The 27,891-nt window shown below is 44.9% G+C and overlaps 1 protein-coding gene across 1 annotated transcript in view; it reads left to right on the forward strand.

Moving 5' to 3' along the window:
- The window catches only part of AQR (aquarius intron-binding spliceosomal factor), a 127,166-nt gene that overhangs the window by 54,601 nt on the left and 44,674 nt on the right, over positions 1 to 27,891 (forward strand). The window contains exons 15-22 of the mRNA XM_040411358.1: positions 741 to 861; positions 1,908 to 2,049; positions 4,929 to 5,107; positions 17,216 to 17,383; positions 17,486 to 17,655; positions 24,048 to 24,289; positions 24,385 to 24,531; positions 24,792 to 24,861. Of these exons, the coding sequence (XP_040267292.1) occupies positions 741 to 861; positions 1,908 to 2,049; positions 4,929 to 5,107; positions 17,216 to 17,383; positions 17,486 to 17,655; positions 24,048 to 24,289; positions 24,385 to 24,531; positions 24,792 to 24,861 (1,239 nt within the window). The remainder of the gene's footprint in view (positions 1 to 740; positions 862 to 1,907; positions 2,050 to 4,928; positions 5,108 to 17,215; positions 17,384 to 17,485; positions 17,656 to 24,047; positions 24,290 to 24,384; positions 24,532 to 24,791; positions 24,862 to 27,891) is intronic.

Consider the following 27,891-nt stretch of genomic DNA (forward strand, 5'->3'; position numbering starts at 1 on the left):
CCTAATTGAAACGGCGGAAAGGACTCAAACGCCCTCTCTGCTCTTGGCTTTGGATGTGGAGAAGGTTTTCAAACTCCAGCTATTCCCCTATAGGAGCAGTAGAACGGAAAGGACAGATTTGGCACAGAACTGAGCCCAACGGAGCCTACGTTCCCCGTAGACTATAATGAGGTCCGTTAGGTTTCCGCTCAGTGGAAGCAGAGACAAAAGTCCTGCATGAACAACTTTTGTCTCAGCTTCAAAAATCTTCCTCTGAGCGGAAACCTAGCAAACCCCATTATAGTCTATGGGGCTTGAAGGCTCTGTTCGGCTCAGTCTGCATCCTATAATGGAGCAGGAGAACGGAAAGGCTGACCGCTGATGTGAACTCAGCCTTATCCATACACCGAGTAGTGGAGAGCCACTTATTTCTTATTGACCTCCGAAAGCAGCATAAAACTGGTGACCGATTACCTGACCCAGTGACATGCTGCTCGGAGGATACATCACCACTGCAGCCAGTCAACGTCCGAAGAGCCTCACATTGCTCCCATCCTTGCCGGAAGTTTATGTGCAAGGACAGCTGTGAGCCGAAGGACCCGGAACCAAGCGTCAGGGAGCAGGTAAGTATGCTTGACTCCACAGGTTCAGCAGGGGGAATTTAAAAACTTGTAAAAGCTGGCATTGCCCTTTAAATTCCTGTAGGCAGAGTACTGTGTAGGTTGGTGCTACATGAACCTGTTTTGTCTCTCACTATGCAGGTATCTCGTCATGAGCGGCGTATCTCTCAAATCCAGCAGCTGAACCAGATGCCCTTGTATCCCACAGAGAAGATCATATGGGATGAGAACATTGTGCCCACAGAGTACTATTCTGGGGAAGGTGAGGCTGTAAACTGATATTCAAGCCTAAATTTGATTGCCGTAATTAGCACTAAAGCCTCATGCAGACGTCTGTGGAGCACGGTCCGTGAGATACCGGACTGGCGTTGCAGGGGCGCACGGTGTCATAGCAACCAATGACGCCGTGCGCTCCTGCAATGCCAGTCCGGAATCTCACGGACCATGTTCCACGGACGTCTGCATGAGGCTTAATATTGTGAAAACCACCAATATAACTCAAGCTTTGAAATGTAATCTGCGTGGAGCAGCTTACACCAATGTGACTTCTAGCACTTACAGGACTTAACATTTTAACACTTCAGTTACCAGATTTCTGCATTACATAGAGCACCTGACTGCATGTTTTTTCCCTATTATGACAGGATGAATTTATGTTTATTTGGTGCATATTTTTTTACAGTTCATTTAACCCCTTACTGACCCTGACGTCCGCTATATGTGTACAGCGGATGTCGGTTTTTTAAAGATGGCACCCACTCCGGAACAGAGCGAGTGCTCTAGCTACCGCTACCAGGTGCCTGCTATTTCACACCGCAGGCGCCTGGGTCTAATGTCCGTGATTGGCGGTAAAGCCAATAGCTGTCATTTAACCTCTTGGATGCCTTGTTCAAATGTGACAGTTATCTGAAAGGGGGGAGAGGGGGGCTTGTTTTTTTTGCAGGTTAGTTTGTATTGCTAATGTTTTGGGAACCGTATTATTTCATTATTTTGTTACATACAACAGTTGAATAAAGACAAACTTCAGCCATGTTTTTTTTTTTTCAGTCCGGTTGGCGGGGGTCAAATGTGATATTTAAAAGTTTTGACTTTTTAACAGTTTGGGAATACCAGAGATGTTTACTGTTTTGTTTCTTTTCCATGTGATAATTTTTTTTTTAGGACCCACTGGGGGACTGGAGCATGTGATCGCTAACACCACATGTGGATGCTACGATACACCTCTCGTCTGTTTGTTTTTTTTTTTTTTTTTGAAACATTCACAATTTTTTCCTGTGGACATTTGTTCAGCTTGGCTTTGTTTTTTAGGGTGTCTGGCATTGCCGAAGTTGAATCTGCAGTTTCTTACTCTACACGACTACCTTCTTCGTAATTTCAACCTCTTCCGTTTGGAGTCTACGTATGAGATCAGGCAGGATATTGAAGACATTGTGTGCCGGCTGAAGCCCTGGTAAGCAACCGATTAGACAACTTTTATACTAATCATTGCCTAACTAAGCCAGCCACAGACACTGCGGTGAAGAGATGTTCATGATGCAGTTTTACCAGATTAGGCAGTAACTGTACAGTAATTGTTTGGTACTAGAAATGGTTGGTTCTACAAATGGATATCTTCATCAGTTGAAATACAATATTTTTTCTCTCTTGGCAATGCCAAAAAATGTTCTGCTGATAATACCACGTCCCTGATGAAAGTGTCAGTTTGATCGCAGCATGCTCTATATTCTGCGTTTTTCACGCAACGCAGGCCCCATAAAAGTGAATGGGGTTGCGTGAAAATCGCAAGCATTCGCAAGCAAGTGCGGATGCGGTGCGATTTTCACGCATGGTTGCTAGGTGACAGTCTATTCACTGTATTATTTTCCCTTATAACATGGGAAAATAACCACGTGATGGACCATGTAATTGGATCATGTGATCTGACGTCACCACAGGTCCTAGCCGGTAGTTCATCATTAAAGAAGTAAAGAAGAGACCGGGAACTACGCGAAGAAGAGGAGAAGGGGAGTTAATTTTTTTTTATTTTTTTTATTTTTATTTTTTTTAACCCTCAATTGATCACCTACTATGCATTCTGTATTCAGAATGCTATTGTTTTCCCTTATAACCATGTTATAAGGGGAAAATAATAACATCTACACAACACCTAACCCAAGCCTGAAGTTCTGTGAAGAAGTTCAGGTTTGGGTACCAAACATGCGTGATTTTTCTCACGCGAGTGCAAAACGCATTACAATGTTTTGCACTCGCGCGGAAAAATCGCGGGTGTTCCCGCAACGCACCCGCACATTTTCCCGCAACGCCCGTGTGAAAGAGGCCTTAGAGTGAAATCTTTGTCTCTGTCCAGCTGTGTTAGGGCCAGTTCACACACAGTTTTTGGCACTGATTTTGGAGTGTTTCTGCCTCAAAACCAGCTCCGAAAACGCCTCAAAGCAGCCTCCCATTCTAATATGTAAAAAAGAGGTAGCCGCCCTATCTTAGGACACAATCAGCGCTGAATCTCCCATTGAAATGAATAGGAAGCAGAAAAAAAACGCTCCATGAAAGTCCATGTGTTTTTGTGCGTTTCCTGCCTGTTTTTTTAGCAGGTCTGCTTCAAGTTTTATTGAAGTGAACTCAGCGAATCAGCGGATGCGACCCATTTTTGCTGTATCTGCGGCAGGAATTTGGCAGGGTGCTGATCCACACAAGGCCCCATCGGGTGGGGAAAATCTGGGTATTCAGTGCATGGTCTTTAAGTAGTCTGCCGTGTATTGATGCTGAGTTTATTTTACTCCCACTTTGACATTTTCCATAGCATGTTAACAAGGTTGTGGAAGCGCCGATGCTTGAGGATTTGGGTGCAGACAAGTCCTGACTTTTACAGACCCTTAAAAAAATCTTTATCAGGTGCCCGCAGCATGGCCCTGAAAGAGCAGATTAATACCTACCTGGGCCATGCCGCTCTGGTCCTCCCCTTCTGGTCTCTGCTCTGTTTACATCCAGCGGACTCTGGCCATGGTTACATGCGGTTAGCATTGGCTGGAGCCGTGCTTATAGTCAGCCAGATGTAAGATGTGAGGACCGAAAGATGGGGCAGTGCGGAGGACGGGAGCAAGGAAGGATCCTGTGGAGGTAAAGGGGGTTGTGGCTACATCAGACTGAATGCAAATTATGGCACCACTGTCTGATGGGTGCAGGTCCCACCTGAGAACAGAGCCTTTTCCTTTATAACAATGACAGTCTGCATCAGATGGTGTAAGGCTAGTTTAACATTAGTGCTAGGGTCAGCCTGCCATAGATGTCTGGATACGGCATTGCTAGACGCCCCCTGAAAGCTGGGGGACTGGCGGAGATCCAGCTGCAACCCGGCAAATATGCTGAGAATCGGCTGGACTAAAACCGTTGCGCCTGCCGGGGTTGTCTAGCACGAGTGGGAAACTAGCCAAACTCCAGATGAAAACGAATAAATCCAGGCTGTGGTTCGTCCTGCTCCACACCTCATGGCCAACTACCTTCAGTAGCTGTTGAGAAACGGAGTTATCCTTTAAGGAGAAGAAGATGGATACTTTTGGCTTTGTGCCTAGTTAAACAATCTAGTGCAAAGTGTCCACCCCAGAGATTATGAAGGATTACTTGGTTCTGACTACCAAGTGTTACTTTGCTAGGTTGGCAGGTCATGTACAGCCAACACTGATGCTTAGTGAGTGAGCGGTCTTCTGCGTGCACAGGTCACTGTAGATTTCCAGAAAGTTGTGTGAGGTCACTGTGAGTGAGTATTGAGAGCTTTGGTTTTCGTTATATGGCGTGTAAACATGACAACTGTCGGCATTGGGAATCCTTCAGCTTCCTGATGTTTGACAATAAATGGTTAATAGCATGTTCTTGTTGACTCCCCACTGTGCAGTCTCGTACAAATCCCCTCAGTGGCCCCGGCTAATTTGGAGGAACGTCTCCGGGAACCCAAGCCATGGCTGCTGTGTCATGTTACACGGCTATTTCAGGGTGCTGCGCTTGCTTGTCTTTTGATCTGTTGTTTTCACAGCTCAGATCTGCTATTCTAAGCAAGTAGGCATACTTGTCCACCTCCAGACCTGACATTTCTCCACTCCTGTGATCTTCTTTAATTCATACAGGTCTAAATATTGTTTTCTCTTGATTTATTAATAACCAGAAACTTGGGACAGTGGCTCATTTTTTTCCTTTCTTCTATTATCTTTATTTTATATATTTTTTTAAAATAATGAATTTGTATGAATGAAAAAAAGATTTAATATTTGTGCTCACAAATGTGTCCATGCTTGTCTAGTATGTGCATACGTTTGTAATTGTTCATTATTTTTCATACAGGCAATCTGAATATGGTGGCGTGGTTTTTGGTGGATGGGCTCGCATGGCTCAGCCCATCGCTGCTTTCTCAGTGGTGGAAGTGGCAAAGCCAAATATTGGGGAGAATTGGCCGACTCGAGTTCGAGCAGACGTCACCATCAACTTAAATGTCAGAGACCAGATAAAAGATGAATGGGAAGGTATGGATAATGTAGCTCTTACTGATTCATTTTCTGTAATAAGCTTTATCACTTTCTGTCGTCATTTTGAGGTATAACAATACATTTTCTGCAGTATATCATGGAAGAATTCGGGTAAAGGAGAGCTTATTTTTTTTTTTGTCTGGTTGACTTGTTCCTAAAATTTCTACTTGCCGTATTTTTTGGACTATAAGACTCAGGAGACTATAAGATGCACCTAGGATGTAGAGGAAGGGGGGAGGAAAGTGTCTTATAGTCCGAAAAATATGCTACAAGTGAACGTCAAAAAATGTAAGCTTAAAGGGGTATTTTGACTTTGAGTTTTATATATTTGTGTAATCAATAGGAAATCGTGCAATTTTCTCATACACATAAATTTTAAATTGTGCTCTCTATGTAATTTATCCTTATCAATAATATTTAACTCCGTAAGACTTAGGATTTATTCACATGGCCGTTTGGGTCTGTGCAGCTGCACTGCAAAAGATAGGACATGCCCCATCTTTGGCTTCATCTTGCAGATCTAGGACCTTATTGAAGTCAATGGCTCCGCACTGTGATGCGCTGTTCGCGCAGCAAGTGCCAGTGTTTTGCAGATCTTTGGGGCCTTAAGATGGTGTCAGTTGTGACCCACTGTCCCAGTATGTATGAGATAAGTAGTAGTTTATTGAGGAGCAGAGCTTATATAGTATTATATATATATATATATATATATATATATATATATATATATATATATATATATATATATATATATATATATAGAGGTGCTGGAGCATCTCTTGTATTTTATATTGTGAGACTGCATGTTAGATTACATGTTAGATTTTTTTAGTCCCTTTGTTTAGAGTACCTGTGCATTTGATCATGCTCTTGCTTATTTCATAGACTTCAATGTTTTACTGTGGGAGTGTATAGAGCTTTTTCATACTTCCTAGACAGGCAGTGCTTGACAGGCAATTTAATATGGCATGCCTTGGGAGCCTTCACAAGGCCCCAGGCTGCCATAGAAACCAGTCTGCATCCCATGATTTTGCCACAAGGTTGGGGAACCAGAGGTCAGAGAGAGACACCCTCTGATGCCATAGTTGTTCCTGACTGTGGCATTTGCCGGACAGTGAAGCATGGATAAGTGCTATCTTTCAGTGGATCTCAGTCAGCATTGCTCTAAAGTCTAAGCGCTCTTGGTGGTAATGATTTGCTTAGGCAGTGCTCCTGTCACATTACATCACTCACATTTAGGAGAGTATAGTTCACCCTGACCCATGACGCGGTTTACCAGCAGGGGCATCCATGGAGAACTATGACTGACATTGTTGTGCTATCAGTCACTGATAACACCTCCTCATGTACAACTATCAATGATTGACAGCTATCTCTGTATACACACTTACACAGAGAATACTATCAGTCACTGATAACACCTCCCCCATGTACAACTGAAGTCAGAAATAGCAGAGATATAAATTTATTAATTACAAGTTTTACTGAATCTTTTCTCACAAAACTATATATTAATCAGCTCAGCTCCTCCTGCTCTATACCATGCTGCCTGTAGATTGCACTGCATTTTGTGGTGGCAGGTCCAGTACTACACTACTTGCAGATAAAAATGAATGCACCACTTTGACCTGTGAACTCTTATTTTGCTGCGATGCCAGCTTGCAGTGATGGACCGTTTGTGTTATCACTACCGCTGTTACCCTGGCATACTTACATTTACTGTCAGAAAAGCAGCCTAGGCACAAGTCCATGACAGGAGGCTTTATAGCTTCATTGGCTCCTGCATCGAGTAACATTTTAGGAACTTATTTTTTCATTATGCAGCATGTTTTCAGACTGCTGCAATAACTTTGCATAATTTGGTTCTCTGCTTAAAGGGGTAATTCCCATCTTGGACATTTATGACCTATTCACAGGATTAGTCATAAATATCTATTAGATGCAGGTACCCTGACCCCAGCCCGCCAGGGGAGGCAGTCTCTGCCCACCACATTAAAGGGAGTCTGTCACCACATTTGAGCATATTAGACTGATCAAATAGCGTTATATGTGCCACCCAGGACTTAAAAACGGTACCTTTGTTGTATCTAATGGAGTTTTCTTTCAGCCAAAAATGAACTTTTAAGATTCTGTAAATGCGCCCTCTCAAGTGCCCAGGGCGGCGTCTCAATCGTCCGAGCCCCAGGCAGCACCTCCTCAACGGCTCATAACCCCGCCCTCCGTGTGCCTCTGCCCGCCCGTTTACTCTCCTCCTCTCTCCTTTTCCACTGCGCTACGAATTTGACCGCGCAGCCGCAGTGGAAAAGGAGAGAGGAGAAGAGTAAACGGGCGGGCAGAGGCACACGGAGGGCGGGGTTATGAGCCGTTGAGGAGGTGCTGCCTGGGGCTCGGACGATTGAGACGCCGCCCTGGGCACTTGAGAGGGCGCATTTACAGAATCTTAAAAGTTCATTTTTGGCTGAAAGAAAACTCCATTAGATACAACAAAGGTACCGTTTTTAAGTCCTGGGTGGCACATATAACGCTATTTGATCAGTCTAATATGCTCAAATGTGGTGACAGACTCCCTTTAAGGATCATGCACATGACCATATGTATTATGCTGTCCGCAAATTGGGGATCCGCAGAATATGTATACCGTCTGTGTTGCATCCTCATTTTTGCTGATCCATTGACTTCGATGGGTCAGTGGCCGACATTTTGCAGGTAAGTATAGGACATGTTCTTTTTGCGGAACAGACATATACATGCGGGAAGCACAAGGATCATCCATGCGCTTTCAGCATCCATATGTAAGTTCCGCAAATGCGGACAACAAAAGTCAGTGGATTAGCAGAAAAAAATGCAGATGGCACACTGACAGCAGACCTATTTTGCAGATCCACGGTTTGCAGATACAGCCGTGTGCATGAGGCCTTAGGTGGGGGTTGAATAGAGTAATGGCCGCTCAGCTGTTTTTCTATGGGAGGGAATAGAGAGGGCCATGCACGTGTGGCCATCTCTCCATTCATTCTCAGCCTGGATGCAGCAGAGGCGGCCTCAGAGGTGGGGTGGGGGTTCCCCATTCTGAAAATAGGTGTGGTCGCAGAGGCATTTATGTCTGATGTCATTACATACAAGAATTGCTGAGTATGGAAGTGAATAAAATTCACATTGCTGATCCAGATCCTACCAAACCATGGTACGTCCTACCAGCATGTCATGAATTCTACTACGTAGAGAGTGGGATGGGGGAAGAAACCTCTCTAGCGGAGCCCCAGGCATACGGGTGCTATAATATGGCCGCTCAAATTGGGACTTTACAGAGCAGTAGTGTGGCTGGGTGCCTAAGTCACTTTGTAGGATACTGTATCCGATTCCATAAACCAGGCACATACATTCATCACTCACCCCAATGTTTCGGATTTACAGTAGTTGTGTGCAATTGGTTTTCTTTTAATTTCAAGTAATATTCTGATGCGGTTTACGCCAAACTGGAAGGAATCATGTGAGTGAGCTGTTATATTAAAGTATAGCTGGACTGGCATGAGCCTGATTGAGTGTGAGTACTGTTGTAGTGCAATGTACAGAGTAAGGCAGGTCATACACATTAGGCTACAAGCACACAACCGTGAAAAAACGGACATGTGATGGACTTTTTTTTTAATGGCCATCACACGTCCGTTTTAAGACCAATAGTAGTCTATGGGGTTATTCACACAGCAGTTTTTTTGACAGTCAGTGAAAAACGGACGTCAGAAAATAGAACATGTTCCATATTGTTCCGTTTTTCACTGACCTACTGCCCCCATACAATTGAATGGGTTCGTTTTTAACGTCCGTTTCTCAGAAAGGCATCAGTGAAAAAAATCTGTTAAAAAAGGACAGTTCATCCGTTTTTAACGGACGTTATTTTTCACTGTGGCGTGCATGTAGCCATAGGTAACCATCAGCCGAGCGGGCTTCTCTCCCAGTCTCCCCATACATATGCGGGCTCAGGTTGGCTGAGTGCGCATGTTTCTGAAGGCTCATCTCCCCGAGAACTAAATGTTTGGACATCTTATGCCCTTCCCGCACCATTCCCTAAATGTATGGCATGGCGGATAGCAGGTGTGCGCGTCATGCAGTACATTTACGGCACAGTGATGGCGCCAGCCACTAGTTGTAAGTTGTAACATGTGATCAGAGATACAGTTTGCGGTGTGTAAACCTTTAGATACCAGCTTAGCGTCTAAATGTCAATGGCAACTACAACATCTAGGGAGTTGATGGGGAAAGGGGCTACCTGTGCACCCCATCAGCCCCCATTATACAGTCGTAGGGAGGGATTGTTATCATGGCAGACGGAAGCCTAATAATGGCCTCTAGGTCTGCCATGTATGGAAGCTGACTGGGAAGCCAGAGACAGGGTGATACTGACCTACTGCAATGTATACCAGCAATTAGAACATCAGATTTTCAAATTCACCAGTGGGACTTAAAAAAATAAAAGCTTTTGAAAAAATATAATACACCTCAGATAATTAGTACCTCCACTTTCCTAATGATCGATCTCTAAAATAGTCACGTTAATTATCTTGCACAGTAAACACCGTAAAAATAATGCCCAAAATGCTGTTTTTGTTCATCGTAACCTCCATTAAAAAATGGTGTAAAAAGTGCTCAAAAAGTCATGTGTACCCCAAAATGGTACCAATGAAAAGTGCAGAAAATTAAATATGTAAGAATATGGCCACAAAAACAAATTACTAAATTGATTTGGTGGAAAACATAAAAAAATATATAAATATTGTATTGTCATTTCATTTACATCACACAGTGAGCACCATAAAATGTAGAAACAACACTGAAAGAATTACTATTGTTTGGCCGCCATTCAAATCGTGACTTAAAAAAAGTACGGTAATCAAAATTTCAGATGTAACCAAATTGGAGTAAATGGAAATTATAGCTTGTCCTGCAAAAAACAAGCACTCGTACAGCTCTGCCAACTCCGAGAATATAGTGACACAAATGATTTTGCTTCTAAAACAAAAAATGAATCCAGCCAGCAAAGTAGGCAATATGGAGTATCACAATACATTAGTAAGCGCCTTGTATTAATTTTATCTACGGAAGTGCCACTTGCTGAAGTGACACAACCCCTTTAACCACTTCCCATCTGGGCCATTTGCCCCCTTCCTGACCAGGCCTAATTTTGCAAAACTGACATATCTCACTATATGTGGTAATAACTTTGGAACGCCTTTATTTATCCAAGTCATTCAGAGATTGTTTTCTCGTGACACATTGTACTTCATGATAGTCATAAATTTGAGTCAAAATATTTCACCTTTATTTATGAAAAAATCCCAAATTTACCCAAAAATTTGAAAAATTCGCAATTTTCTAAATTTCAATTTCTCTGCTTTTAAAACAGAAAGTGATACCTCATAAAATATTTATTACTTAACATTGCCATATGTCTACTTTATGTTGGCATCATTTTGGAAATGTCATTTTATTTTTTTAGGACGTTAGAAGGCTTAGAAGTTTAGAAGCAATTCTTCAAATTTTTAAGAAAATTGCCAAAACCCACTTTTTAAGGACCAGTTCAGGTCTGAAGTCGCTTTGTGGGGCCTACATAGTGGATACCCCCATAAATGACCCCATTGTAGAAACTACACCCCTCAAGGTATTCAAAACCGATTTTACAAACTTTGTTAACCCTTTATGCGTTCCACAAGAATTAAAGGAAAATGGAGATCAAATTTTTAAATTTCACTTTTTTGGCATATTTTCCATTTTAATCCAATTTTTTCTTTAACACATCGATGGTTAACAGCCAAACAAAACTCAATATTTATTACCCAGATTCTGCGGTTTACAGAAACACCCCACATGTGGTCATAAACTGCTGTATGGGCACACGGCAGGGCGCAGAAGAAAAGGAGCGCCACATGGTTTTTAGATGCCATGTCCCATTTGAAGCCCCCTGATGCACCCTAACAGTAGAAACTCCCAAGAAGTGACCCCATTTTGGAAAGTAGGGGATAAGGTGCCAGTTTTATTAGTACTATTTTTGGGTACATAGGATTTTTTGATCATTCATTATAACACTTTATGGGGCAAGGTGACCAAAAAATTGGTTGTTTTAGCACAGTTTCTATTTATTTCTTTTTACAGCGTTCACCTGAGGGGTTCAGTCAAGTGACATTTTTATAGAGAAGATTGTTACGGACGTGGCGATGTTCTGAGAGCTATAGTTTTATTTTTTGAGAGATCTTCTTATGTAGGGGCTCATTTTTTGCGGGATGAGGTGACGGTTTTATTGGTACCATTTTGTGGGACATACGCGTTTTTGATCACTTGGTGTTGCACCTTTTGTGATGTAAGGTGACAAAAATTGCTTGTTTTGACAGTTTTTTTTAAAAACATTTTTTGTTTTTTTTACGGTGTTCACCCGAGGGGTTAGGTCATGTGATATTTTTATAGAGCTGGTTTTTACGGACGCGGCAATACCAAATATGTCTATTTTATTTTTTCTATTTTTAAATTATTTTTTTTATTCCTTACTTGGGGACTTTTTTTTTTTTACATGTGAAACTTTTTTTTATTTTATTTTTTGAACCCTTTATTTTTTTTAATTTTATTTTACACTTTTTTCGTCCCCCATAAGGTCATACAAGACCTCTGGGGGACATTTGCTTCACTTTTTCTTTTTTTTTTCACTGTTGATTTCTCCTTTAACTGGGGCTGACATAGTAGCCCCAGTTACAGGACAAATACACCCCTAGAGAGCAATCCAGCGCTGTACAGCCTCAGAGCAGGGCTGATCGATGTCTCTGAGAGACCTCACACAGCTCCTGCACTCTCCGGTCACGGCGGTCACATGACCGCCGGGCCGGAACAGGAAGCGCACAGCGCTTCCTGCTCTGCATACACAGCGCTCGGTGAGCACTGTGTCTGCAGCGATCGTGAAGGCAGGGACACCTGGGCACTGTCCCTGCCTTTTCTCTGGGTTGCCCTGCTGTCACTGACAGAGGGCAACCCGATCAGCAGCTGCACGATTAGCGTGCAGCTGCAGTTTCTGAAAGGACGTTTTAAAACGTGCTTTCAGAAATAGAGGTCCACCCATAGGACGTTTATATCCTATGGGCGGACGGAAAGTGGTTAAGCTTTTTAACGTCTCCCAAAAATGTATGTTTGAAAAATAATTCCAGCATAAAGTGGACGTATAGTAAATAAACTATTTTGTATGGTATGACTATATTCTCTTAAAAGCAGACAATTTTTAAAGTTTTTTTCTTAAAGGGTTTTTACCATCAGAAATACTGTTATGTAGCTGACTGACATTAGTGATGCGCCAATGTCGGCACTACATAACAGTACGTTTTTTACATTTGTCCCAGCAGCTGTTCTGCTAAAATACACACTTTTACAATATGCTAATAAGCACCTAGAGGCTCCGTCTACTCACCCTTTATCCCGCCCAGGTCCTCCGTTCTGCCCGCCTCGCTCCTCTTGATTGATGTCCAAGTTCCATGCATCGTTGAGTAAATCCTACGCCTGCGCCGTTCACTTCTGTAGTCGGCGCAGGGGCAGTGAGTGAAGGCCGCGCTCCTGGTGACTGCTTCCTCACTGTGACGTAGTCGGCGCAGGCGCAGTGAGGAAGCAGTCACCAGGAGCGCAGCCTTCACTCACTGCACAGAATACAGAAGTGAACGGCGCAGGCACAAAATTTACTGAACAATGCATGGAACTTGGACATCAATCAAGAGGAGCCGGCAAAACAGAGGACCTGGGCGGGATAAAGGGTGAGGTGATTCTACACCTACATAGCACCTAGAGGCTCATTAGCATATTATAGAAGAGTGTATTTTATCAGAACGACTGCAGGGAGAAATGTAAAAAACATACTGTTATGTAGTGCTGACATTAGCACATCGCTTTTGTCAGTCAGCTACACAACAGTATTTCTGATGGTAGAAACCTTTTAAATGTAGGATTTTTATAATTTTTTTATAAATCGACTAAATATATTGACCAAGGTTTACCACAAGCATAAAGTACCGTTCGGGTCATTTACTAAGGGATGGCATTTCACACAGCAGTCATGGTACAAAGCCAGCTGGCATAAAATGGGACCAGTTTGTGAAGAGGTGCCAGAAACCGAAACCTATTCCAGCTAAGATTTTCTGGTATCATTTATTTGAAATGTGTTTGCCCTTTAAGCTCCACCCACATCCCGATTTTTATTAATTGTCACGTGACATAAAGCATAAAAAGCTGTAAATTGACATTTGCTCCATATTTTAAACTTTTTTTTTTTGTCCAAAAATCTGGGGTAAAGCCTTTGGGAATATTTTCTTTGTGACACACTGGGTCAGCACTAAATCTAATATATAAAGCTGAGTGTATGTATGTATGTATGTCCGCTAAAGGAATCCACACCGTCTGATTTACAATCACAAAATTTGGCACACAGGTACATCAGGTGTCCGGGAAGGTTTTAGACCAGGTCTCAGCTCTCTAGGACGTACCGTTCCTGAGATATTCCCAAAAAATGCATCAGCCAATAGAAGCTTGGTCACATGACCCTTATCAGCCAATAGAGGCTCGCAGGTCCTCCAGCCTCCACATACACAGTTTTACTCCAGGTTTCCATAACAACCCAGACATGTTTTTTCACTGCTGTAGAAGAGCTTTAAGGAAATCTGTCACCAGGATAATTGCTATTGAAGTAACGCCATGGCCTAATAGCACTTAGTACCTTATTTCAAGATGTGCCTTTGTTCCAGCAATAGATGTTTTTATCCTCTGAAAATCCTGTTTATTTGGTATGCAAATGAGCCAGTAAGGTGTGGGCGTCACTCTTGCAGGATGGAGCCCAGACACGCCCCTGCCACAATGTGTCCACCCTCAAAAGACGAACTTTACCGCTGCCCCCAGGTCCCGCTAAGCCACACCCCCCTCAGCCCCCCCCCCCCCCCTCTATTGTATTAATTTCATTGGTGGCCAGTGTGCGGCCCTGCCCCCCCCCTCCCTCCCTCTATTGTATTATTTTCATTGGTGGCAGAGTGTGCGGCCTCCCCCGCCCCCTATCATTGGTGGCAGCAGAGAGTTCCGATCGGAGTCCCAGTTTAAACGCTGGGGCTCCGATCGGTAACCATGGCAACCACACTGTGCCACCAATGAAAATAATACAATAGAGGGAGAGGGGGCCGGGGGGGGGACCGCACACTGTGCCACCAATGAAAATAATACAAGGGAGGGAGGGGGGGCCAGAGGGGCCGCACTGGCCACCAATGAAATTAAAACTGGGGAGGTAGGGGGGTCTGCCCCCTCCTGCCTGGCAGCCCCTGATTTCTTATAGGGGGCTATGATATGCACAATTAACCCCTCAGGTGCAGCACCTGAGGGGTTAATTGTGCGGATCACAGCCCCCTGTAAGTGATCGGGTGCTGCCAGGCAGCAGGGGGCAGTCATGTACACAGTTTGTAGTATATTCTAACTAGAAGCGTCCCCATCACTATGGGAACGCCTCTGTGTTAGAATATACTGTCGGATATGATTTTTCACGAAGTGAAAACTCAGCTCTGAAAAAGCTTTTATGCAGACGGATCTTCGGATCCGTCTGTATGAAAGTAACCTACGGCCACGGACCCATTGTTCTTTCACGGACCCATTGACTTGAATGGGTCCGTGAACCGTTGTCCGTCAAAAAAATATGACAGGTCATATTTTCTTGACTGACAGGAAACACGGATCACGGATGCGTCTGCAAAACGGTGCATTTTCCTATTTTTCCATGGACCCATTGAAAGTCAATGGGTCCGCGAAAAAAAACGGCACAACGGCCACGGATGCACACAATGGTCGTGTGCATGAGGCCTTATAGTGGATAGTGTTGATATCTTTTAATGACACGCACAAACATTAAATGAAATAGATTAAATATACCCGAGCGAAGCCGGGTCCTTCAGCTAGTCTATTAGATATATAAAAGCTTTTGAAAGTTATAGCCACTTAAAGTAACACGTCAGGTTTAACTAGGATTGTGTATTGAAGGGCTAACTTAGCTTAATCCTTAAAGGACCTGTCACCTCACCAGAAATGTCTGTTTTAGCAACTATATGCATTCCCCATGTAAGCACAATTCTGGGGCATCTATCATGACTCTGGATGGAGGCATTCCTTTATTATTCCTGCTAGAAGTTATAAAGAGATTGCTAGCAGTTTGCAATAGAGGTTGAGCTGGGAATTACCAATTGGGGTATGTCCCAGCAATCAGTGCCACCAGTGTCACTGTCCAGAGACACCCCCTGCCCCCCAACTGGTAACTCCTTGCTGGACCCTCATTACACACTACTAGTAATCCATTCATAACTGTCTGTCAGTGGGCATACACATTGGATGGTTGGTCAATCGCGCCAAAATTGATGTTTTTAGCTGACATTTCTCGAATGCTTATGGCCTATTTAAAGGAGTTGTCCACATTGGCTTTTCCAACACCCCCTTCTATGAGCTGTGGTAAAACCAGGCACTGGAACTACACCGCTCCGTCCCCCATGTCGCGGCTGTGCCCGGTTACTGCACCCCAGCAATCCATCGTAAGAAGTCATTAATAGTTATGTCCCGCTAAACCCCTATATCTTACAGAGCAAATTCGTATCGATCACGTCAGTATGCTTCCTCACTATTGTTTCTAATGGGCACGTTTCTTGTCCTGGTCCTCATCTAAAAATAAGCATGTTTAAGGTTATGGGACGTCAGGGCAGCTGATGCAGCAAAATGGGATTTATGTGTTAAAGGTCCTGATAGTAGTGTGCAGGGCACTGCCAGCTGGCACCCGGCAGCATAACAGATCCCTGGCGGTCCTCTGGCTGCAGCACTACACTTAAATTGACCTCTGTTGGCACCGCATGTAACCTCTGTGTGTTTGACCATTACTGAATGAGCCAGGCCAACAGCTGAGCGGTACGGGTGCCCCCGCCATCTCCATATGTCTGGCTGGATTAAAACGGCAAGATTGTTTTGTTGGCCGTCCAAAGTGCTTCATAGAGATGGAGATCCGGCTGGGATTTTATTTACGTCTATTTGTAATGAGGTGGTTGTGTTAACCATAAAAAGAGGGCATTTACTGCTTCTCTGCACTTGTTTGCCGTGAAATACACTCGGATTAACATACAGTAGTCCGGAATTTGACAGAAAACAAGCTATATAAGTAAAGGTTGGTGAAGGCTGTGTTCACATCACGTTTTGGTTTGGTATGTGTTTGTAAAGGGGAAAAAAGAACCTTTATAAAAAATCTGTTACCTTTCATTGTAGTCCTGCTCTCTAGTGATGAGATGAATACCTACCATGCTCCCAATATACCCAGCATAAGCTGAAGAGTCACAGCCTATAGTGGGGGCACAGTGGCCAGTGTGAAAACTCGATCACTTTCTTGCATAGTGCTATGGAGAACTTTAAAAAAAAAAAAAAAAATTCCCCCTAAATTGAAATGTAACACCTATCTCCAGATGTATAATAAATGTCTGACTGCAGGCAGTGCCACTAGTGCCCCCATCCGACGGCAATAAGGAAGAGTGTGAAGAGAGCAGTCATTGAGCATGTGTCTTCCAGCTTCATTTAAAGGGGTATACCGGTCATAGAAAGTTATCGCCTATCCACAGGGATAGCTGATAACTCTCAGCCCGGCTATCTCCGGTTCCTCTATAGAAATAAAAGGATCGACAGCGCACTTTTCCAACCAGCTGCTCTTTCTGTTTCAGGGTGGCTTCATGGGGTACAGGGCCCCCGTTCTTGTGATTGGTGGGGGGCCCTGTAGTAGGAACCCGCCGATCTCTTAGTTATCCTCTATCTCGGGGATAGGGGATAACTTCCAATAACTGGATGGAATACCCCTTTAATGTCTATGGAGCTGATGCCAATTACACTCCTCACTGTCCCTTTCGACCCCATGAGAGAAATAGTTCACTTGCCACAGTCCTAATTTTCTGTTGTTTTGGAATCTTCTGTTCTCACGCCCTCCGAATAATGTGGATTTGGATGGAGATTAGTTCAGCACTGCCCCAGTGAAAATATAGCCTTATATGAAAGAATAGTCTTATTTATTAGATGTGACGTAACGTGTCATTTTAGGTCTCCGGAAACATGACGTCTGCTTCCTGGTCACTCTGCGGCCAATGTTACTATACGGCACAAAGATCGATAGGAGACAATCCATTGTGGAGCAGACTGGTCTGATGTATGTCCGAGGCTGTGAGATTCAAGGCATGCTGGATGAAAAGGGGCGAGTCATTGAGGAAGGTAAATTATTATACGGGCAGTGTACCCCACCCTCTGTAGAGTGGGCGACCAACGGAAAGCATAAAACCCTGGAGATTATAATTGGCAATTTCCTTTTATTAGGACCTGAACCTAAACCCAAACTTAAAGGAGATACAAGGACATACCGGGTGTTTCTTGACCCCAATCAGTATCAGCAAGACATGACAAACACCATTCAGAATGCGGCTGAGGATGTGTACGAAACCTTCAATGTGATCATGAGGAGAAAACCAAAAGAGAACAACTTTAAGGTAGGCCCGGATACTTTCCTTAAAGGGATTATCCAACCCCTGAAATGCTGCACCATACGCCCGGGCTCCTCACACACAATGTACTTACCTTGCTCCCCAGCACCTGCATCGCTCCTGGTCCCGGCACGGCTGCCGTTGCTTCCCTCTATGCGCGGATGTGGTAGTTGGTGGGCAGCCAATGTCAGACGGGGACGAACCTCCCTAGCGTCAATAGTGATGCTAGGGAGGCTCGTTGCTGCTTGCCATTGGCTGAGCCCCCCTTCCCGGACACTAAATGTTTTCAACCGTGCACGGGGAGAAGCGGCGGACCAGGAGCAAGGTAAGTACAGTGCCTTGCAAAAGTATTCACCCCCCATGACTTTTTACTTATTTTGGTGCCTCACAACCTGGAATTAACATGGATTGTTTGAGGATTTGTATAATTTAATTTACAGAACATGCTCACAACTTTGAAGATTTTTTTTTTTAATTTTTTTTATTGTGAAGCAAACAAATAGGACAAAATAACAGAAAAAGTCAATGTGCATAACTATTCACCCCCCTGAAGTCAATACTTTGTAGAGCCACCTTTTGCGGCAATCACTGCTCCAAGTCATTCTGGATAAGTCTCTATGAGCAGTTGCCACATCTTACCACTGGGATTTTTGCCCATTACTCCTTGCAAAACTGCTCCAGTTCCTTCACGTTGGATGGTTTGCGCTTGTGAACAGCAATCTTTAAAGGGAACCTGTCATGTGGATATTTGATTATAATCTAACTAATTATATACAATCATTAACTACTAAAAAGTACCTTAGATGTATTCACTTACTGGTGTGACAGATGGTTATCTCATAATATACACACAAAGATGCTGCATGCTAATGAGCTGATTGGAGTCAGTCGTGATGTCATTGAGTCCAGCGTATATTTAATTCAGAGCTATAGCCACTCCCCCGCCCACCTGCTGCTGATTCCTATGGAAACAAACTGTCATTCAGCAGCAGGTGGGCGGGGAGAGTCAGGAGCTCATGAATATTCATGACTCATCATTATCAGCTGGAGCTTTTCAATACAAGATGTTGGCAGATTGACTGGGTCAATTAAAGAAAGTGACCCAGCATTGTGCTAAGAGAATCAGTCACTTATTTATGTTGCCCTTAGTTAGGACACCATAAAACTGGTGACAGGTTCCCTTTAAGTCTGACCAAAGTTTTTCTACTGGATTGAGATCTGGGCTTTGACTAGGCCATTCCAACACATTTACATGTTTCCCCTTAAACCACTCAAGTGTTTATTTAGCAGTGTGTTTGGGGTCATTGTCCTGCTGGAAGGTGAACCTCCGTCCTAGCCTTAAAATCATGCAGTGGTACAGGTTTTGCTGAAGAATATCCCTGTATTTAGCACCGTCCATCTTTGCGTCAACTCTGACCAGTTTCCCAGTCCCGGCTGCTGAAAAACCTCCCCACAGTATGATGCTGCCACCACCATGTCTCACTGTGGGGATGGTGTTCTTTATGTGATGTGTTGGGTTTGCGCAGGACATAGCGTTTTCTTTGGCCGAAAAGTACAATTTTAGTCTCATCAGACCAGAGCAACTTCCTCTATACATTTTGGGAGTCTCCCACAGGCCTATTCGCAAACTCACAACGTGCCTTTTTGTTTTTAGCTGAAAGTAATGGCTTTCTTCTGGCCACTCTGCCATAAAACCCAACTCTATGGAGCGTACGGCTTATTGTCGTCCTATGTACAGATACTCCAGTCTCTGCTGTGGAACTCTGCAGCTCCTCCAGGGCTACCTTAGGTCTCTGTTCTGCCTCCCTGATTAATGCCCTCCTTGCCCGGACTGTGAGTTTTGGTGGGTGGCCGTCTCTTGGCAGGTTTGCTGTTGTGCCATGTTCTTTCCATTTGGTTATGATAGATTTGATGATGCTCCTGGGCATCATCAAAGATTTGGATATTTATTTATAACCTAACCCTGACTTGTACTTCTCAACAACATTGTCCCTTACTTGTTTGGAGAGTTCCTTGGTCTTTATGGCAGTGTTTGGTTAGTGATGCCTCTTGCTTAGGTGTTGCAGCCTCTAGGGCCTTTCAGAAAAGGTGTGTATATGTAATGACAGATCATGTGACACTTAGATTATTGCACACAGGTGACATCATTTCACTAATTATCTGACTTCTGAAGGTAATTGGTTGCACCAGAGCTTTTTATGGGCTTCCTAACAAAGGGGGTGCATACATTCACACATGACAATCTTCTGTTTTCTATTTCTAAACAATAGTTTAATTTTATATATTTTTCTCATTTCACTTCACCAACTTAGACTATTGTGTTCTGATCCATCACATACAATTCAGATTAACAAATCATTGAACTTAAGGCTGTAATGTAACAAAATAAGAAAAAAGTCAAGGGGGTGAACACTTTTGCAAGGCACTGTATATTGTGTGTGACGGGCCCGGGCGTATGGTGCAGCATTTCATGGGTTGGCTAACCCCTAAATATAAGAGATTCATTGTTGGTACAGTGTAATAACATAGTAGATATTTTCCTGCAGTCCTATGCAAGACTGTACCTAACACCTCTTGTTATGAGAATTAGTTGGGATTGGTTTGACTGCTAGAACTATTCATGATCCCAACAACAGGTTGGTGTTCGTTGTGTCCTCCACTGAAAGTGACCGTGGTAATAAGTTCCTGTCCCGTTCACTGCTCCGTTACGGTTTTACCGAGGCTGTCAGGTGCTGGACTTTTTTCATAATCCCCATCTCATTGCGGCAAGAACATAAGTGTGTGGCATTCTCTGCAAATGAGAACAGGAGTAAGGAGTAAGGTGGAAGGTAGAATATTGATGAGGATAGGTCATCGATATTTTCCACCTGAAAAAAAAACTTTTAACTGGCTTGTCCCTGGGATTGTAGCTGTCACCCCCCCACTCATTTGTGCTTCATGCACTCTATCAATAGATTGTGCAGCATCATGATAGAAAGCATCTGGGAATATTTCATCCGAAAATGTCCTATTATTTAAATCGTGTTTTTTTTTTAAAATGTTAAACATATTAGAATTTTTTGTGATGTTATTGTGATTTTCCATGTCAGTATCTATGGGGGGAACTTATCATGAGGGGAATATTTAAAGTCCGTTTTGCTTGAGTCTGCATGGTCTTACCATATGCCATATTTATCAAATGTCACATCTTGTGTCTATAAAAGCTACTCTACTGGAGAGAGATTGTGACCTTCTTCTTTTTTTTTTAAGTCTCATGGCTAGCCACACCCACTTTTACATCCACATTACCAACTTGGAGTGAGTGGTGTAAAAATGCAAAAAGTAGAAAAAGTAGTGTGAAGCTTGCCTAATAGGCGTCACTTCTTCTGTACAGATCACTTTTCAGCAATGATTTCCTCTTCACAGGCAGGATTACAATGACAGGTATCACCTATATATTGATAACACAGGATCCTCTGTTCACAGTGGGTGATATCACAGCTTATCTACTCCATTCTGGCTTCTACACAGGTCACCGAGAATGCCTAGATAACTCTCCCATAGAAGTCAGAGTCCCCTCCAGAGTATTATGTCTGTGGCCCTTGGATGGCTGCTGTAAAACATATCTCTTTGGGTTTGGCTACAAGGCGATCTTGGTCGCGCGGATTGTAATGTAGCGGTGCTAGCATAGAAATTAGTTGGGGCCACAACACTACTTGCACATGTGCCATGACCTAGTCCCCTATTCGCAAAAAATCCATCAGCGTTGGATTTTTCTCGATTCTGGGGTTTCGGGCACACATGTTAGAATCGCAGTGCGCCCCTATTTATCTCTGTGCTAGCACTGTTACACTGCAATCCCATGGCAGTCAGAGGGTATGACGGCTGTCGCGTGACCAAGATCCCCATGTAGCTGAACCCTAAATGCTGTTAGCAGCTTAGGCAGGATGGCTGCCTCCTGTTCAGGAAACCGTTAAAAAAATTCTACAATCAAAAAATTTAAAACAGATTTGAAAAAAAGGGTCTGTGCTACGATCAGATTTTTCCTGGCAGAAGAAAATCTAGGGACACATTCCCTTTAAAGGAGAAGCTCAGGGAAGGTGTTTGACTGCGGAGATGGACCAGGTCTTACAAGGCCCTCTGTTTTAGTGTATGTCCCTGTGCCCAGCTCTGTATTTACTGTACACCACAATCAGAACATATAACATATCTGCCATGTACCTATGTTTAGTCTAGGGCAGCTTCTGCAAGGCCTGTTTCACACTGCCGGCAGAGGTTCCTGCAGAGAACCGGCTGCTCCCTGGGAAATATGCAGGGACTCAGCTGGACTAATACTGCTGCGTGCCGGTATGTTAGTCTGTGAGAACCACTAGCGATTACCGGCTGCGGTCGATCAAGGACTGTATATAATATATGCAACCATTGAAACTACATTACACGTAGCCTATTCCCTGCGGCTGGATGTAGCTTTTTGCAGTGGTCTGTGCTAATAGAGACCCCTGTAAGAGGGGCTCGCAGGGCTGTCAATATATGACAACCACTGTGTGCTCATTGTGGGGTCATTTATCATGCTCATCATTTTATTTATTTTATTTTTTTTATTTTTTTATAGAATGTGATTAAACCAACGTAGACTGTTGAATTAGCCTCAGTGAAATAGGCGCAAATGTGCGGCAAAAAGTCGCAGCCATATACATGTTTTTATGCCCAACACATCGCAGACAAGCAGAACTGTGCCAAAAAACGAGTCTTATTTTTACTTATTTTTGGCGAATTCATACTTAAAAAAAAGGCGTACAAAGGTGAATAGGCTGGAAAGAAAACGCCTTACACGTAGCCACGCTCAGAAAATCCGTCCTCGCCATGAAACTGTCTAAGGCTACTTTCACACTTGCGTTCGGGGTTCCGCTTGTGAGTTCCGTTTGAAGGCTCTCACAAGCGGCCCCGAACGCATCCGTCCAGCCCCAATGCATTCTGAGTGGATGCGGATCCGCTCAGAATGCCTCAGTCTGGCTCCGCTTGGCCTCCGTTCCGCTCAGCAGGCCGTGCGGAGCCAAACGGATCCGTCCAGACTTACAATCTAAGTCAATGGGGACGGATCCGTTTGAAGTTGACACAATATGGTGCAATTGCAATCGAATCGTCCCCCATTGACTTTCAATGCAAAGTCTGGACGGATCCGTCTGACTAACTTTCACACTTAGATTTTTTTGTGAAATATAATGCAGATGGATCCGTTCTGAACGGATACCAGCATTTGCATTATAGGAGAGGATCCGTCTGTGCAGACACCAGACTGATCCGCTCCGAACGCAAGTGTGAAAGTAGCCTAACAAGTCTAAAAAGACTCCACAACAGGCACAAAAGTATTAGTAAATGTGGCTAAAACAAGGGAACAAATTAGAAGAAACAGGTGCAAAACACTCTAATAAATGACCCCCCAATGTGTCCTGCAGCAGCAGTCCAGCATTTTTCTCCCTGCAGTTGATTGCGGGTGGAGGCGCCTGGCACTAAGGAAGCTGTGACATCTCACTGAGCAGGAGCACTGGATGCAGCATGCCACCTCCCATAGGGTGCACATGAGTCCCTCAGTAACCTTACCTGAGCCATGTGTCAGCAGCTTCATACTTGAGCCGTGCACCGTTCTACAGAACAGATGGACAAGAATGGATGTGCGCTCCAGTTAGCCGGACTTTGGTCCATTAATGGCTGTTCCTGCACTGAGCAGGCCCCATTTATTGACTTGATGACAGCGCATCACAAGATGCTGATGGGGCGTAAAAAGAAGTAATTCACAAGACTGTAGATTCTGTGGTTTCAAAGAACAGCCAGGAGGACGTAGATTCGGTTCACTCAAGTGTCATTTAAAGGACTGTGCAGAAAGAACCATGTAAGGGCTCATGCACACGGCCATAGTTTCTGTCCGCATCCGATCGGCATTTCAGGACAGCACTCTGTTCGGCGGCCCTGGAAACAGATAGATCATGTCTTATTCTTGTTCGTTTTGTGGATAGGGATATAGGACATTTCTAGAGGAGTGTGCAAAAAAAATGGCAGCATGCACTCAGCCATAGGGTTTCTGTGCAGTGTTGTCTGTTACCCCATCGGCCGGCTTCTCTGGTTGGCGGGTTTCACATATTATTGTGCATGCGCAGTCACGTCCACCCAACTCGCCCTAGTCTAGAAATATTATTTTGTGGTTGTTGATGCTTAACATGATTTAATATAGGTTGTCCCATTAAGACAATTTAGGCCCTAGGAATAAGTGTCTGATCCACAGGGTTGGACTGCTGGGGTCACCACCCATCATGAGAATGTGAACAGAGCCATGGAAATACAGAAAACAAAGTTTTATAGTCTGCAGTGAATTTCGACCATTACTTTAAATGCTGTTTCTTAATTTTAATTCACCTTTGCAGGCCGTCCTGGAGACCATCAGGAAGCTCATGAACACGGAGTGTGTGGTGCCTGACTGGCTTCACGATATTATTTTGGGATATGGTGATCCCAGCAGTGCACACTACTCGAAAATGCCAAATCAGATCCAGACGTTAGATTTCAATGATACCTTTCTGAGTCTTGACCATCTGAAGGCTTGTTTTCCTGGGTATAAGGTGAAGGTCACTGTAGAAGACCCATCCTTGCACAAGGCCCCTTTCAGGTAACAATTTATCTTCTAGAAGTGACTGAATAATGCTGACCTTTGTATGGTTTGAGCGTGCCCTAATATTTTTTTATAACCTTCTTATACCCTAGGATTACTTTTCCTGGCTACGGGGGCAAAGGTAAAAAGCGAAAAGAGGACAGCGACGAAGGAGCCTCCCAAGATGAGCCACTCACATTGATTGTGGAGCCTCATGTTATTCCCAACCGTGGGCCCTACCCATACAACCAGCCTAAGCGGTAACAGCTCCAGCTCATTATAAGTATTATTATGATCAGATTAAAAATGATTTTGCTAATGCACAAAATTAAGTGTACATACTGGCCAATTCTGAGCACTATGCCAAAGAGGAAAAAGCTAAATTTCTAGATTTTCTTCAATCAGTGACAAATTGGCCCTTTTAGTTGTGTATGAAGCATCAATGTGGTATTTTTGTCACATTACTTTGTTCTTCTGCAGTTTTACTGATGTGTATGACATCAATATGTTCTGTATCTAGGAATACCATCCAGTTCACTGCAACACAGACGGAAGCTATTCGTGCCGGAATGCAACCTGGACTTACCATGGTGAGAAGCAACATTTAGCTACGTACAACTATAACCCTTTACCATAATGTCAGCAGTTCATTAAAGGAGTTATTTCAAGATATAAATATATCCTCATCCACAGTATAGGAAGTAACTATCTGATTGGCGGGGGTTAAACCGTTGGGGAACCCAGAGATCACCAGAAATTGGTTCCCGAGACCCTCCAGATGAATGGAGTGGCAATCAAGAATGCTCACTGCCACGCTATTTGTTCTCTATGGAGTACCATACTTCTCGTGAATGGCATTGGGGGACACAGCACCTTGGGTATATGCCCAGCTTGCCACTTGACACTAGAAAAGAAGTGTGTTGGCTCCACCCGGATGGGCTATACTCTCTGCTCAGACACTAAACTAACCAGTTTTAGTCTAGTGTCCGTAGGAGGCAGACATGACCTGCTCTGTATTTTTGCAGGTCTTGCTGCTTTTTGTTTTTTATTTTATTCTTTTTTCTTCTCCTGCAGGTCTCTGCCTGCTGCAGGATGGGGCTCCATCGTGGATATCCACTTTAGTTGCACCCCCTGTGGGCGTGTACTCTCAGTACCTTGCTGGTCACCAGCCCCCCATTACATGCCAGTAATCCCACATATGTGCGAGTTTGCCGAAGGGGTGACCCTGCGGCGCCTTGTTTTTCCCCTGCTTCTAGCATGGTCTGTGGCTCCCCAGGTTAAAGTGTTTTCCTGCAATCCAGAAGTTCCTGGATTATGACCCAGCACTGTTAGCTTAACCTGAGAGGGGGGGGGGTCTTGTCTCTCCCAGGAGGGCCGCTGGTCTCTCGCGGTTCTGTCCTGCCGATGGCGCTCTTTTCCCGGCAGCTCCATTAATCGAGGGCCCGGCTTTTACCTAGACTAGGCCGCATCCTCCAGTGCCCCCTCGCTTACCGTGCTTTTTCTTGGCGCCTCCCCGCTTCTCTAGGCTACTGAGAGGGGTCTCCTTCCCCTCCTATCCCAGTTTAGAACAGACTTTTGCTTGGGGGGCGGAGTTTGCCTGGCTCCTTTTCTTTTTTCAGGCTCTCACTCAGCCCTTATGTCCTCTTCCAGAGAAGACTCCCAGCCCCCCCCCCCCCCCCCGTATTATGTGTGCGCCCACTGTAATAAAAAGTTGCCTTGCGACCAGCCTGAGCCCGTTTGTGCGCAGTGCCTTGCCCTCAGACCCTTTCAGGATGCCCTGACCACCCCTTCTGTGTCTGTTCCTCCTGAATGGGCTTCTTCCCTGTCCCAAGCCATAGGGAACCTGGCCCGACTCTCCAAATCCATGGTTGAGTCGCTGGACCATTTGCCTGTCCAAATTGCAGCCGCCTCTGCCCCTCCCAGGGACTCCCCCGCGGATTGGGCATGCTCACGTTCTGACACCAGTTCCCACAAACTACGTTGGGTTGTCACAATTATGTCCCGCTCCTGTTTGGCATCCTCGGGTCATTCCCAGAACAGGTCTGAGGCTGGCGACAAATCCTCCCCTGCTGCACCTTCCGCCGCCTCGGGGGACTCCTCTGACTCTGATATTCTGGATCAGAGCAGAGCACTGCCCTGTCTGCGGCCATGCAGGATCTCATCAGGGAAGTTAGGGAGGGATGTTCTCCACGTGCACGAAGACCCCTCCTCCTTAGCTCAGGGATCTGTTTCATTCCGCCGTTCCAGGCTCCCCGATTTGGTTTTCTCTAGCCATGCGGATCTGGACGCACTCCTGGCATCACTCGGATAAGCGTCTTCAGCCCGCCAAGGGTTCGGGTGTCCTCTTTACCTTTTCAGAGGACTCAATTACTATGTGGTCTGTCCCTCCTCAGGTAGATGCACAAGTGGCCCGACTTGCTAAGGTCACCACCCTTCCTTTGGCCGACGTGGCGTCCTTGTCTGATCAATTGGACAAGAAGATAGACTCCTTGTCCAAGTCTGCATTCGTTGCAGCAGGTTCCACTACCCCCCCCCCCCCTTAGCGACGTCTTGGGTGGCTAAGGCCTGTGTGGTCTGGGCCAAACAGCTTGTTCGGTCCTTACCCCTGGATTCTGCTCAGGGGGAGCTCCATCTCCTTGCCTCTCTTCTTCTCCAGGCCTCAATGTACTTTTGTGATGCTTCACTAGAATCGGCATGCCACTCTTGTAGGGTTGCTAATAACTCGGTGGCCATCCGCCGCACGGTTTGGCTTTGGGCCTGGGCTGCGGATGCCGCCTCGAAAAAGGCGCTCATATCTCTCCCATTCCTGGGTGGTAGGCTATTTGGAAAACATTTGGAGGAGCTTATTTCTGAGTCCTTCCTGTCCCAGAACCGTTCCCGCTTCCGCAGTCCTATGGCTTCATCGCGATCTCAGCGTTTTCGTTCCTTTCGGGACTCCTCCTCCCGTCAGGACAAAGACTGCTCATCCTTCCTCCAAGGCCAAGCCCTCCTGGCACGCACGCCCTACGCCCTCCAAACCCCAGTCTGTAAAGCCGTTATCTGCATGACTGGTTTCCCCCGCTTGAGTTGCCCCCTCGGGCGGGGGGTCGTTTGCTCTCTTTTCAGAATCTATGGAGCGCAACCGTGAACGACACCTGGGTTCTGGAGGTAGTTTCCTCCGGGTACAAAATAGAATTCTCCACTCTTCCCACGGGTCAGTTCTTCCAGTCGTCGCCGTCCAGGTCCCCCGCCCGGGTGGCCTCTTTTATTCAGGCCATTCAGTCCCTTCATTTATTTCCTTCACACGCACGGGGTGATTGTTCCTGTCCCGACCGTGGAACGTTTTCAGTGGTTTTACGCGACCCATTTTGGATCTGAAGGCACTCAATTATTTTGTCTGAGTCCGCCACTTTCGGATGTAGTCCCTCAGATCGGTGATTGCTTCCCTCGAGGTGGGCAAGTTTATGTCGTCCATCGACATCCGAGACGCCTATCTGCATGTCCCCATCGCTCAGTCTCATCAGAGGTACCTTCGCTTCGCGGTAGGTTCTCTGCATTTTCAGTTCGTGGTGTTGCCCTTCGGCCTGGCGTCTGCCCCGAGGGTCTTTACCAAGGTGTTGGCTCCTCTGGTCGCACTTCTC

Source organism: Bufo bufo, chromosome 11 (genome assembly GCF_905171765.1).
Source record: "Bufo bufo chromosome 11, aBufBuf1.1, whole genome shotgun sequence".
NCBI lineage: Eukaryota > Metazoa > Chordata > Amphibia > Anura > Bufonidae > Bufo > Bufo bufo.